General features: G+C 44.1%; 1 protein-coding gene across 1 annotated transcript in view; it reads left to right on the plus strand.

The window, feature by feature from the left end:
* Positions 1-285: 285 nt before the first annotated feature.
* T265_07855 (hypothetical protein) overlaps positions 286-15,434 on the plus strand; it is a gene marked incomplete at both ends in the record, with an annotated part of 21,125 nt that continues 5,976 nt past the window's right edge. Inside the window, 7 exons of the mRNA XM_009173495.1 lie at positions 286-453; positions 3,423-3,538; positions 3,571-3,657; positions 9,261-9,478; positions 9,516-9,586; positions 9,633-9,704; positions 10,693-10,839. Of these exons, the coding sequence (XP_009171759.1) occupies positions 286-453; positions 3,423-3,538; positions 3,571-3,657; positions 9,261-9,478; positions 9,516-9,586; positions 9,633-9,704; positions 10,693-10,839 (879 nt within the window). The remainder of the gene's footprint in view (positions 454-3,422; positions 3,539-3,570; positions 3,658-9,260; positions 9,479-9,515; positions 9,587-9,632; positions 9,705-10,692; positions 10,840-15,434) is intronic.

Raw genomic sequence — 15,434 nt, forward strand, 5'->3', positions numbered from 1 at the left:
TCTCGTGACGCTTGATCTCTTTCCCCTGGAGTGCCGTCGCCTCCGAGGGGACCTAATTCTTACCTACGCCCTGTTTGAACAAAGCTTGGCAAACAGGTTTTTTACCGTTTACCCAGCAAACACCCGGCGGGGACATAGTAAGAAAATCTTCAAGCTCAGGGCACACACATCCGTTAGACAAAACTTTTTTTCATTTCGGGTAGTAGCTGCGTGGAATGACCTTCCTCCGACGGTTGTGCACGCTCCTTCTCGAACCCAATTTAAAGCACTATTAGACATTTGTTTATGCGAATTTTCGCGCTGGCGAGGATACTGCCCCGCGCTGAGAACATAAAGAGCAGTGCTACACCCTTTTTTCACTTGTGCCTTTCAGGTGAACGACAGCCACTGACCGACAAGAACAAAACCGACCCGGAGAACTTGGGCAAAAGCCTCGATCCTGTGTATCAATCCGTGAATCCGTTATGAACTGAACTAAAGATTGGATGAAATGAAGCGTAGTGTTTGAACTTCGAATGTCCGCAAATATTTGTTATCGCGCCTTCCACTCTGCTTTCTGTTTAATCCGTGAACTAAAGATTGGATGAAATGAAGCGCAGTGTTTGAACTTCGAATGTCCGAAAATATTTGTTATCGCGCCTTCCACTCTGCAGTGCTTTCTGTTGGTTCAGCACAATTGGTACGTTGTAACACGGCAGGTTTCTGTACAGCCAACCAACGCTTTTGTATTATGATATAAACAATGCAGAATGTAGTGTCCACCCTCGTCAGAGTGGAAGATTATAAATGGAGTGAGTGACAAGCTTGAATGTGTATGACACAGGGCTGATTCGATGTCGTTGAACAAGATCATTATTCTGTCTGCTACTTTTCTATAGATTCATATGCCAATTAAGCCTGAGGTTATATTTACGAAGCACACTAATGGTGGAGTCTATTGGTATATTTCACGTGTCTACCTAGTCTTCAGAAGCGTCTAAAACGAACTTCTGCAGCGTTTGCAAGACGAATTGACCCATTTCAATAGTATGCTGAAGCAGGAATTCATTGGAGCCTCCATTATAAAGTCCGGGAACTGCCTCAACTCGAAGGCTGAAAATCCATGGGCAATTGAGCTAAAACCCTCTTTTTACAACCAGAATCAAATAATTACGGAAGCTGGACTCTCGCCCGTTCTGCATAGATGCGTCGAAACCTCACAAATTGGCCGTCTCTTCGTTGTACCCGAAAAATAACAGGACGCCATTCTTGTGACTCCGCTTGTAGAAAATGGGCAAAATGGAATTCGGATGACCAAGAGTGGTGAAATGCGTAGATGGCCTCCTAGATGCCAGTTACCATATACCCCTTGATGTTCGTATTGCGAAGTGATGGATAACTTATTTAACTCCACCTTGTGCTTCGTTAGCATATTCTAATGATATCAAATGAACCAACTCTGTTCAAAGCACCCACTTGCACTCAGTTGCTTACTGTAATATTTCATTAGGAATCCAGGAGAAGCGCAAGCTTCGAACGCTTTAGCTTTTTTATGAACACCTTTATCCATTCGCTGAATACAAGACCTTTAACTGAGCTCAGTCACACTTACATAGCATTCGCTTTGCTTTACCAACTTTGGATGTGGTAGATCCTGTGATTTTGAACTTTCACTGGGGCCTTTTCTGAATGGCTACCCTTGTACCAGGAGGCAGATAGCCAATTTTGAAGATCCGGATGTCAGAGATCTCAGGTTTTGACGGCTGTCTAATCTCGGGAATTGAGAAGAATGGGGTGGCCAAAAGCCAGATAGTTCGGCATTACTAAAATTGCTTCACATGTGAGGTTCTTGTTAAGAATACAAGGCCACCACAAATATTTTTTATCACGTATTCAAGCGAACAGTAACATCTTACAGACTTAAGAAGTGGCCAAGTTCAGCGATATTCATAATCGGTAACACAAACACTTCAACCTACTAAGCGAGATGTGTCATGAAGGGGGTGCTGTTCAATTGGCACTGAACATGCCTTTAGAGAAACAGCCAACTTGAGGTTACCTGGACCAATTTCCCCCTTCTGCATTGGCCTTGCCACTCTTAGTCATCTTTCAAAGACAGAGTTGACCACTCGATATTTTTGCAAATTGCAATGGTGCGTAGGCTGAAAATCCTCTGAACACGCGCCGCTGCGAAAGTCAGCAACATTCTTCAGGGAACGCTCTCTAGATGCAGCAGGAACAGTTGCCACATACAACTGAAATCCTCAAAACCTATCTTGTTCCTGAGGGCACATTTTGCAGAGAAAGCTGGAAGAGTTGGTTCTGTTCTCTTCAGTGATATGGACTGCGTCCTTGTCAGACAAATGCAAATATGCCCAGAATAGAGGAACACACTTTCAATCGGGCAGCTTTGGTTCTAGTCACGGGTTTTTCTCTTAAAGGGCACATGGGAGATGGGAGCACATGTGTAGATGCTGTGGATTCTTGTAAGCCACATTAATATGTAGGTGGAAACTCCTGGGTAAACTTGTTTGGTGTCGACGTGATATGTGAATGAATTCCTTGTTCGTTTTATTCTTCGGCCGAATGTGTTGCCCTGGGTTTCCACCAAACGATTCTTGAATTATCGAAGCGTCTGTCCTGGATAAGATACCGCTCTTTGACAGACCACTAACGGTTTCAAGGGTTCAATGCTGATATTGGCATTGGCGGTGAGTGCGTCCTTGATGATGATTGGGACGACGACGTTTCTGTGCGACTGTTTAGTGCGTTTTATCGAGGTCTCCAAAACCCACTGGTTCAAAAAGGCGAAGAGAACATAAACTCCCTTATCGTGTCGTTCAGCTGTAACCAATGAGTCGATAACTTGATGCTGTAGAGAAGCCGGACGCACAAGACACTCAGTTCCAGAATCAGTATTCGGATGCAGCGGTGCGGGGCGAGATGGCCCAAGTGGTTAGAGCGCGAATTTACTGACCGGAAGGTCCGTGGTTCGAATCCCACCTCCGCCTCTCGACTTCCCCTGTCTAGGCTTGGGCAACCTGGCAGTATCCCAGCCCTCGTGCTTCCTTCGGGTGGCATGGCAGCTGGGCACCGGGAGAGTGTTACAGCTGTACGCATACATCAGTAACGCAGCTGGACCCTAATGATCAAGGACCCGGAGGATCGTAGGTCGTCTCCCTGGAGAATTTCGTGGGTCATTTCCGAAGTCGATATGCCGTTATAGTGTGGGTATGCAGGTTGCCTAGAGATACAAAAGATTTGGCGCAAACCGGATCCTCTGCCTCTGTCACGAGTTCATTCGTAAAACGCACAGAGTAACACAGAATCAGTATAGTACACCTAAAACCGCTATCTGTTTCTTAAATTCAATTTTCCGTTCCTGAAGTTTTGCTCTCACTTCCTAATGGCCGATTTTTCTAGTGGTACTTCGATTTCCACAGGTAAAACAATGTATACGTGTCAATGGTTCCCTACTACATGTGGGCGATCTCTCCTATCAGCTAACGGGGCGGTTAGTCATAATGGCTATCGGCAAAGCTTCACTGGGAATGCTGAGGTAAGCTGTTTTTACATAACTAGTTGTTTTAGGTCTCTATATGATATACTCCATACAAAAATGGACCTTGCCATTTGCTGTCTCCCCGAACACGCTGGAGACGATGAGGATGAGAACTAGTGAGTTTCATTGGCCGTCAAATAAACTTTTACCTCCTGAAAACACGGAAGTAGTTTACGGAGTTCATGGGTTTCAGACCAAATAGCGCCTTCTTCTCTACCACATGACGTTTAGTGCATGTGGTACCTATCAGTCCGCGCACCGGGCTAAGTGAAAATACACATTTTCAAAATAAGGGTTTGTGCCCAGATACATTCGAAAGTGTCAATACAATGCTTCCGTCATCGAACTACTTTGTTTGAAAGGGCTCTCATGAGCTATATTGCTTTTAAAAATAACATAGGTGAAATGCAGATGAGAAGGAAACTCGTAGTCGGTTGTCTCTGCGAAGCTGGTTGAAAAAGGACAAAAACACAACAATGTGGACGTGGATACATCTGGAATGAATTTTGAACAAGTGACTAGAGTCTGCCGTCCGGAAGCAAACGTTGACCAGGAACCTATGCACCTGAAGGTTATGGGGCTTGGGGAAATTAGAGAGGAGGATTGTTTCATTCAAACACAATAAGAAGGAGGTTAAACTTGATCTGGGTTACTGGAATTGAGCGTTTGAGCTATATGGGTGAACGACTTTGGAAGTGCTATTGAGGTCAGTTGTAACGACCGTTTTCGGTTTTTAATAACGTTACAGTGAGGAAAGGGAGAATCCATTACGATAGTGAAAGAAGAGTTCAGGGCCTTCAGGCGGTGGGAATAGGATGACTAAATGATTGAGAGGGGAGGTACTAAAAATAGGAGCATCTCAGAAATGATATCACTATTTGGGAGAAAATGTCAGGCTTATAAATGATTGGCGTTTTTGGGCGAAGAAATTTTGTGAAGCGGACGAGATGCTCTAAGTTTTAAAACCAGAGTCGCGCCTAGTAAGAAATCGGACACCGAAGCTAGGTTTTTTAAGACGACAAACCAACTCAAAACATTCCAGTTTTGGTGTGTGATTTGAGTCCATCGTGACAGTATAATGGGATATGAATGAGCCAGAGTTACTAGGACAGGACGTTGCACGGGTCGAATCCAGTTGTGTTGAAAGAACAACGACCGAGTATCCTTAATGAATTTTAGCTTGAACGTCGTGAATCTGAGTGGGGAACAGATTCCAGGTAGGAGTAGTAGGTAGACTGTTGGAACGTAAAAATGCTAAATAAATCCTCCAGGAAAAGCGGATGGGAATCCATCATTTGCGAACAAGAGGAGAGCGAGGAATGATGCAGAAATCCTGATACTCGTTCTTTAAAAACTGGCCCTGGGTAGCAGCTCTATCTGGGTGAACTTGTTTTGAGCATTTCTGTAAGAGCAGTTCCAAGCGCAAGTAGTACATATTAGTAAAGCGAGGAGACCTGAATGCCATGCCCGATGAATAGACTTAAGAACCTCAAGGTACAAATGTTCAGTTTCGGAAGAAGAAGAATATAAGGCGAATAGCCAAGCGTGAAAAACATGCCACGGTATGGTGTTGAAGCCCAACCCCATATTGATTGTCTCATGAAGGCACCACCTTCAGGGTGTTCGATCAAGATGGTTGCCGAAAGTATGGACGAAATGGGTTAGATGAGGATAGATTAGTAGTTATTTGGGTTGGACAGGGAGCACATGATAATCTACCCGAACCGAGCGTTAATCGCTTCAAAATAAGAAGTGAGTGAGTCCTCTACAGATGATCAGTACCATCTCGGTACACTCTGGTTTGTTTGCTAATTAACCAGAGCAAGAATGAGGGCAGCAATCCCAGGGTTATGTTGCGTCTATCTCTGAAACAAATACCGAAGTGGCACTTAGCACTCCACTGCCACTCTACTGCAACACGCAGGGAGAATGTCCCAGTAAGGATGTGTTACTAATCGGAACGGGTACGATCAACGACTCTATGCGACTTGAGCACAAGCGCACAAATCCTCGGCTACGACGCGAGCCCAACCACTTCTAGCGCAGAGAGAGAAGAAGATCGGACCTTCAGAAAAGGGCTTTCACTTCCTCAACCATGGACGAATTACAACGGGAGCACCGTCGAATATATATAAATATATAATGAGCGACGTTGCGTTCAGCTGTAGCACCCTTCCGGTGCCTAGCTGCCATGCTACCCGAAGGAAGCACGAGGGCTGGGATACTGCCAGGTTGCCCAAGCCTAGACAGGGGAAGTCGAGTGGCGGAGGTCGGATTCGAACCGCGGACCTTCAGGTTAGTAATCCGCGCTCTAACCACTTCGGCCATCTCGCCCCAAGTGCCTTGCCGAACCAGTACCGATAGACAGTGAGTCATACTTAGCATTTGTCAGCACTGATAATAACAACTGTTCTAACATGAAGTAATAAACACCTCATTTGCAGGTTAGCACAAGATGGAACATCCAGAGTACCAGATTTTTTCCTCTCATTGAACTCCTCTGCTTAGCCTTACTCATGTTATGTTAATCGACTAACTCCTACTGAGGACTATTCGTTTGACAGACGGCTAAGTATCAAGCAACGTTTTAATGTATTTGGCTGTGCTGATGATCCACTTAGTTTCATCGGTTAGTGAAGACAACAACTACGACGAAAACCACCAAATGTTGCATTGCTTAGAGCAAAATGTACTTAGCGGCTTTGCTAGCGTAAAATTCCAATAGCTCAGCTTATCTGAAGAAATAAATAAAATAAAGCTGGTTCGCTTTAGCGTGCCGCTTTAGAAGACGAATCGGTTCAAACACTGCCCATAACGTCCAGGGTTGGAAACTGAATTTCGTGAGAAAGCTGCTTTGCTGATGGTTCCAATTAAGGATGAAATAGTTGCGCAATGACTCTGGATTTCATCAAAGGTTGGCCTCACTGACAGGATGAAATCTCCGTTGAAAGTTATACTGTTCACTGAATCCTAGTGTCTCCATACAAACACCGTATCCGTTCTCAGTAGCAATAAGACTACCGTTTTTCTGAAATCCACGTCTATGTAGTAGAGCTACTTATTTTTCATCATACGAAAAGACAGCTTTATGGATCAACCTGGGTAGCATAAGAATCACTCCTAGGTTGAAAATGAAGCCATGGGTTCCTGTTTTTTTGCATACCACTTCCGCCATCGAACGAATTTCCGTGTAACGACTTCCCCTCAAATTAAGTTCTCTATTCGTGTTTATCGTTCACGAATGGTAGGCTTTTCATTCTCTTCTACTAGACTCCCTCACAAAGTCGTATTTCAAAAGGACCACATTCATCATGACATGTGAGAAATGTCGAAACGTCTTACTTTCTTCCGAATAATGTGATAGTTAGGTTGACATTCGTAGACGAACCTCGCTACATGTTCTGATCCTCTCATCCGACAGCCGTGAGTGTCTGAAATAGGTTGCCCTCAGGCCAATAGTTCCTTATCGTTTTTCTTAATTACAAGGTCTTCGTGCGGCTGCCTTGCCAACCACGGTGACAATTTACCAAGTTGTCACATGTGGGTATCTTGATGGGTTGATATTCTTCTTTGCTTTGACCGCGGTAGCTCCCGACATTTTCTTTGTTTGATGGTCTGCGGCTGGGTATGGAAGCGTAAGTTCTAAGTCAGACAAGTCGTCCTCAAATACTGATTCCTCTAAATTAGTCGCAAAAGTTATGAAAGTTAGGGGTGGTACCATCATTTTGTGACGCTATTTATTTCTCAGCCGGTCCATTACGTCCGACGTAGCTTCCAATATGCAGCAGACACCTTTCAGTTGCCGTTCCGGCAACCATCACGTGTGTTGCATATAGCGCGGCTGCTCTTTTATGTGGACTAGTTCGGTTTTTCGCATCGTCTATGGAGACGCGACAGGCTATGGCATCAATATCCTCGATGCAGACTAAGGTTGTTCAGTTCTCTCTAATCGCAGACCCGGTGAACACCAGAATAAAATTACACACAAGGCTTCTTTCCACTGACAGCTTTCGACGGGATTCTCGTTTTGGCCCTGAGAAAGCAGGTCCCAATTTTCCTGTGTAACTGGATCCTTATGTCAACATTTTTACCACTCTTCCTCTGCACTCACAAAAACTCCTCTTATTACCCTATTTCGATACGTTTGAATTCATGGTCCGTCGTTGGATCCAACTTCCTAAAGAGAGGTTCCTAAGGAGGTTTACTCCACCAACAAGACAAACTCACCCGAAAAACAAATATAACATAACATAGTACGTCAACCCTGTGTCAACACAGCGATATCTGTTTTACATCAGAATTCTTAAATTCGCCAATATGGTTTATCAGAAATGAACAACCAAGCTGTAATACGCTACGAAAAGTAGTGGAGGTCAGTACCACTTTTCTAGTGAAAAACTCAGTCGGCTGTTTCGGCTAAATGTAAACAGGCTAACGACTGTTTTTGGCAGAAGAGCTTATTGATGTAGAATTCTCTATCTTGATACGAGGCATGGCACATTCACATTTGCTTACAAATGCTTCCTCACAACTCACATGTTTCTTTTCCCATCAGCATTAGCCCCACTGGCAATAACACCGGTATAAGAACACCGCTGTTTCACTTATGTAAGTCCACACCAATTTACTTCGACAAAGTCCTTTGATGACGAGGTTTACAAAGAAGAGAATGGGCGTATTCCTAGTCCACGACTAAGGATCGAGTTCCACATACCCGGCACATCTATATAGTGTAGTTATTTCAAATGAGTACTGTACGTTTTTGAGGATAACCCTCGAGTTATCGTTGCTTTACTGCTCACTTAAGACTTCCTGTTAGCTTGAGTTAGTTTTCTTTTGCACATTTTAGTCGAAATCCCTTAAAAAGGCCATCTCAAAAAACTGCCAGACGCTCACACTTGGGTTTCAAGTGCAACCAATGATTTTCAAACAACACAAAACAAACAATGTTTTGCCTCTTTCAGTGAGCTATTTTATGTGTGTGAACTCACATGAAATAGTTGCAGACCTGGCGGCTAGCTGCATTCAATGGCCTATTCTTCGTGGTTTCATTGGAGTATACTCATGATCGCATAGAACTTCATAATGGTTGTCATATGAATCGTCGGCGTGTCTTACCAGGCTGTTTTATTGGGTTTATTACAATCCAACCTTTACTATTGGACACACATTACATCGTACTGATTGGGACGCATTCGCTTATTCCCACTGGACCCAGTGCGACTCTTAACGATTGAAAACAACAAAAATTTACAACCAACTTATCTTTAATGAATTGCATGAGAGGACTGCGGACAAAAGCGTACCACATGAAACAACGCAACAAATGTACTTGAAAAACGTTTTCCGTTTCTTTGTGCGATCTGAGTGTCTGTTCCTTCCTAGGAGGGATCACCTGTCAGAATGAATCACTTTTTATCGGTCTGTTTATCTGTCTCTCCAGAGCGGTGACTATCCAACCTGTCTGCTTTCCTCTGTCCTTTTATCACTCAGCAATCCAGTTGCCATATGCGCATTCAAATGTTTATTCTCTGCACACAAACTTATGTGTTAACAAACTATTGTACTGGTCATCGGAACTATCCTAAAAACACCCCACGTCACACTTCATATTAGGTGGAATCAATTCCATTTGTTTTACTTTGATAACTATATCTTGGTTTTTAAACCCAAACTACAGAAACTGGTTTAATCGTTTGATCTTTTGAATTATTTGTAGCCGACAACTGATGGGCATCGGTGAAAGTTCATTTATGCGAAACCCCAGAGTAATGCTATTCTTCGGTGACCGTAGCAACTTGCCGAATCAGGATGTAGTGAAAGGGTCGGAACTAGCCTACCAAACTGCTCTCAGTTTGACTGCCGACGATCTGTTGTTGGTCGCTCTCACAGGTGGTGGTTCGGCGCTACTCACCCTTCCCAAGCAGTTCCATAACGGTAAGTCCGTTTCACTCTTCACTACCACCTGTTGTAGACCGACTCACTTTGAATGACCTTGTTCTCACCACAAAGTTGGTATCTGCTGCTGGTGCCGATATTCAACAGGTAGGATAAACCCTTTTGTTAACGTCTGTAATTCCTCTCTCCTCAGTTGAATGCTGTACGAAGTTGCTTAGATGAACTCAAGGCGGGTGGACTCGCGCTAGCCGCTTATCCGGCTCAGGTAAGTGGGCCCCTTGATCTGAAGCAGTCTGGACTTTCTCTTATAATGTCTTGAGTATCTTCACGCTGCAGTGACTCATCTTTCCGATTGCCGGACGACACAGCGTTCTTAGGCTAAATCATATTTTGGAAAAATCCCGTCCGGCCCACCAGTCACCCATCGTCTGCCTCATTGCCCGGGACCAAACTTCAGTCCATGTTCATTTCTACTTCCTCGGGGTACATCTTGTCAACGTCACGTAGACACCAGATAACCAGGCGAGATCGGCTTATATGTAAAAAATGGATCGTATTGCCGAGCATCATCAAGAGTGCACAGCTGACGAAGCCTCACGGGGATTCGCAGCCAAGACCTTGCGAACGCCATGCAGTAATATGATCGGATTTTACTAAAACGAGATATGGTGCTACTCCCCTTTTAATCACACAGTCCACATCACGTGGTCTGGTACTGATTGGCCTGTGGCGTGACGAATTTTTAGCGAGAAACCCACATCAGTAGAATCAGTAGGTACCAAGTCACGTGATAATTGCGCAGTTGAAAGATGACTTGCGTTATATCCCATAGGTCAGCTAACCATGACACTCACCAGCCTTTGTTTATCGGGCGAAATATCGTTCTACCTGAAAGATCTTTGACCCAAATCCTTCTGGAGATTTGTGAGGTATACACGCGGAGTGAAACAGTATTGACCTGACTTCCGGCTTTATAGCACCTGTTGATCTTGTCATCAAGTTGGTTAACGAATTTACGACATACCGATACCATTTCGGAAGCGCAAACGCTTTCATCGTTTACGCATTGGTTTCATCCTAAGTTGTGACGTGCCTTCGAACTGTGGATTGTTCCACATCGTTTTTGTTTGCGATTTTATGTCTTGACTCTAGAACCTCTAACGTTTCAACTTCCGTTCGACATTGCACTTATGTTTCTGGCGATTCTGCCTCACTTCTGATCTTGATTCTTTATCCCAATATCTTTTTTTCAGGTGGTCACTCTAATCGTCTCAGATGTCATCGGTGATCCTATACAGTACATTGCCAGTGGCCCTACATTTATTGAACCGGACACTACACAATCCCAGAGGGTCCAGCGGTGTGTTGAAATACTCAGGAATTATGACGTTTGGAACAAGGTGCGTTTTGAGTTTCATCTAGGGGATGTTATACTATCCGCTGTGCGCTTTTGTATTCGTTGTATAAAGTGGCACTGAGTGCAGGTAGCGTGACAATAGTACAACCACCACAGTCACGACTATGAGGTCGATTTCGACAGCACACTTGCACGGTCACAACTCAAAGTGATGCATGTCATTTTTCAGAGGATTAAGAGTTCTCTTCAGGATCAGTCAAGTGTGGAACATATTTCCAAGAGGGTCTCAGCCTGATGTAAGAAAGTTATCATTGTATAACCAATGGAAGCTTATCTGCTTTGACCATAGTTTCAACGCAAATCACTTAAATTGAACGCCGATACAGCACAGCATGGCTCAGTCAGTTATTCTGCGGTTTGAAGAGATGGGTGCCATCTGGAACAGTAGACATTTGGGGAGACATTCGACTGTTTTCGACTAAAACACACTACCGTGCCAGGGTTTCAAGTCAACAAGCCTTGTGCCTTTAATCTCGAAGAATGAAGACATACCATTCAAAGGACAGCCCTTGTAACACCTGAAATGCTAAAACGTACGAAACCTCCGGCGGTTGGCACACCATCGAACGTGAAATTTAATGCCCAACACATTCCGACGGACCTATGTTCATCATCATCGTTGAATCGCGGAAGCTGAGTACCGGATTAGCGCCTTCAACAATGTACTCAAAGCGGTATTGTGCATCGCATCCACTGGAGTGAAATCACTCGATAGTATTCTTCCCCGTGAATGTTAGTTTAGTTTTATCCCAATTTCAAATCACATTCACTTCCAAGCTGATTTTTAGGAATCATGGACACATACTGTGAATGACATGCCTGTGTATACCCCTAGTGTGCTCGTAGATAACTCAGTGATTGAAGTGCGAACTTACTGACCGGAAGGTCTGCATCTCGACCGCCTTGTCTAGGTTTAGGCGACCTAACATTATCTCAGCCCTCGAACTTCCTTCGCTTGGCGTGGCGGCTAGGCGCCGAACTAACCTTACAGTTGAACGTATACGCCCCAACAGGATTCTCTCCACACATGAACCTATTGCGAGGCGACTCTCGAATCGCCGGTCTCCAAAAGCGGTGTTGGCCAGCGAATTCAGCGGATTTTACACTATTGGATTGTTCTATGCGAAGACACCATAGGAGTCGATTTTATAGCCGTATGCTTAAAGTCTGGTAGTTTCAGGGGTACATTAGGGAGGGGAATCATCTGAGAAGATCCGATGATTCTGCATAAGAACAATATAGTACTTTATAAGAAGAACGAAAAACAACTTCGAACGTGCACTTTCGTAAGAAACATGTTTTGCTGTTCCCCAATTTGAGACAAAAAAAGTGGTAAAGGCTGGATACAGTCGTAACGTAGAATGCTTCACTATTTTGGGAAGTTCAATTTGTTGACGCACAGAATTGCCGACCAATAACAATGTGGTGCCAAGTAACCGTAAACTGGGACTATAAAACATGAAAATGTCGAATTACAGGGGTTTCCGTTGAAATAGTTGCACGGATTTGTGCAATCCCAAAAGTAGCCTTAAAATGCCACTAGCACGATATAGTAACAGTGTACGCGGAGGAAATATCAACTCGACGATGACAAACCTGTGCGTGCAACACGTAGTAGAAAACTGCGCGAGAATATAAACTCAGTAAGACAAGGATAAGAAATACATGAAGGTTTATGGGTTCATATCGGAAATGTGAAGTAGGTGCAAATAAAACTCAGGCTTTGGACACACAGATGCTTTGAATGATGGGAAGACGGAAAACATGGTAAAATTGAAGAAAAATAATGATTTTAAGTTACTTATAAAAGGAATTCAAGGACTAGCTCAGGCAGCTGATTACAGTACAGGCTTGAGATAGCCTGTTGTTTAAGGCGCAAACTACTGATTGTGAGGTTTGTGAATCGAAACCACTCCTGCTTTTGACTTGTGTTCGTCTTCACAATATCTCAGCATTCATGTTGCCTTAGGGTTGCATGGTAATCGTGCGCTGAAAGGAGGCCTCAGCTAGATAGTCTGCTTTTGACACCGCTTTGATTTGATTAGGTCGTTACTGCGGATCTAACGAGCTCAGACAATCTAATCACCGGTGAGAGGTTAGCTAGTTTCATATGGACTGCCATTGACTCTGCCGAAGGACCTGATAAATGCGAGGCACTGGGCTTGGAATTTTTCTCGGTTTGCGGTAAAGATGTGGTAGAGTCCTGATAAAACCATCCGTATGAGACGTTTACCCCCGACTCGAATTACTCAGGTGATTGTAGGGGTGACATGCCAGGAGCCTGGAACTGTCCCGATGAGTCGTAATAAGGACGATAGGGCTCGTCTGACTGGGCTTTTGGCTATCCGAGAACACGTGTATCAAAGAATTCCAAGCCCTTGTTTCTTTAGTCGTGAGACTCAGTGGCTACCATAATGTTCAGTCACCAGTGGTCAGGTTGTTTGAATAAGCCAACAGCTGATAGGACCAACAGTCATTTCACATCCATCAGGCGTTCATTGTAATTGAGAATAGTATTTGTATGCGTAGTCATCAATACTCTGGCCGAGTTGGCTAGTTTAAGACGCACCTGGTACCTGTTACAGTCTGGCAGAAAACGAACAGACAAATAAACTAATGATGAGTAAACATTTGCTGCTCACAGCAAATTCCATTGTGGAAATTATAACAAGTGTTCACAGTCAGAATCACCGGCCCATTCACCACGAATTGGCAGAACGTTGTTGCGTCTAGAAGACACATTCGGTTGGCGCCGTACTTGTCACAATTTTTGGAGAAGGCATACTGGGAGTTACAAGTTGTTAGAACGTATTTGTGGTCATTTTCGACCACACGGTTATTTGAGCTCCACCATATGTTAAACAAGACCTAATGTCACAGAAGGAGCTTGTAGAAGACAGTATCGTTGATTTAAGTGATAGTCAGCCACCAAAATGGTCTAGATCACGTGCTGACTTGATATCAAAAGTAGGAGCCAATCGCAGTTCCAAACAGCTCATTGCTTCTCGACGCCCGGTGCACCACTAAGTTTCCGCCCCATTTTATTCACAATGCGCGTGCTTAAACCAGGATTTTTATTACATTACTTCCTCATAGTTAGATAAAACTTATACGGTAATACCCCTCCTTCAACTAGAGCCCACGGGGCCTGCAGAATACATCACAGCATATCCCGAAAGATATGACATGGCGCGCAATCCCTCCGAAGGAAGACCACGACCTCGAGAATTCCATTAACCCATTCGGAAATAATATCCTGCATACATTGCAGATACTGGTTAGCCAGAACGGTATGAATCCGCACTGGGAGTACTCTGCTTACTAGTTATCGCGTTATTCTTTGTACTTTGTGGCGATCCCAACATCTTCAATGATCATGCAATAAGAATTCGGGATTCCCGGTATTTTCAAATGCAAAGGTACACGCCGGAAGCTTACCCCAGAATTGGCACGAGACGGGTTCACTGCCCGGTGAAAGGTATGAATACAGTTGTTCTCAAGGACACAGTAGCCTACCGAACTAACAAACCCACTCCGTAACTGTGATTGATAACCTATTCAGTGAGGTGATACGTGAATCCCATGTGTATATTGTATTGCTAAGTCGCGAATCCTGTAGTTGACGTTGAGGTACCTGTCCTTATTACGGTCCTATCAAGGCAAACAAACTTTGTGGTCACCTGCAAATAGAAAACTCGCACTGACAACGAGGATCGTGGTTATATAAACCTAAAAGGCACAGGTCTGTTGGTAAACAATGAACTTAGACCATTTCGGTTTGTTGTATCCATATTGCAGTAAGCGAGGATGCAAGTGTACCGTGTCTTGTAGACTGACATATCACAGGGTACCTGGATGTTGTGAGGATGACAAATCGAAACGACATCTTGATAAACAAAAGAGGTGCGCTAGTTGGTCACGCTAGTAAACAGATCGCGAGCGCTCCACACCAAGCTCACGGTTTCATCGGCCTCCAACAAGCAAGCAAAATCACCCCCATGAAAAACGCTGCTCTAGGATAGCCCCATTCGCAAAACAAAACAATGTGGGAAATCCCACTGACGAACCGATGATGAGCGAGTCTCATATTGCTGAAATTCTGTAAGCATATTCGTAGCATATTTATTTCACCAGAGACGACCTGCACTCCTTGGAAGAACCTCCGTTGCATGAATCGGAATACTGCTTTCTTCAACGGCTAAGGTTCTTTGAACAGGTGATCCGCGTAAGCGGTTTTCATTGCAATCAAGTTTTTTGTTGGCCATATTTTCGGATACTACATAGGCCGTGTTCATACCAGGCGTTCTAAAGAAATCCCTTGGAGTAGCTCCATAATTTATGAAGGCACGCGAATCGTTGTAGTGAGACAAGTCCAATTCCACCTCGGCCGAGAATTCTTTTCGTTAGCGCTCTTTATCTGTATCCAATACGTTCAATATAAGAAGTTATGTTCTGGATGCGTGGATGTTAATTCCAGACTCTGGTTACCGCGGTTGGTCTGAACTTGGAAGAGGCTGTTGTCGAGGAAGTTAAACGACTAGCTGTATGAATTCCACCTAAGACACGGTAGAGGTCACA

The sequence above is a fragment of the Opisthorchis viverrini genome (assembly GCF_000715545.1).
Source record: "Opisthorchis viverrini unplaced genomic scaffold opera_v5_190, whole genome shotgun sequence".
Taxonomy (NCBI): domain Eukaryota; kingdom Metazoa; phylum Platyhelminthes; class Trematoda; order Opisthorchiida; family Opisthorchiidae; genus Opisthorchis; species Opisthorchis viverrini.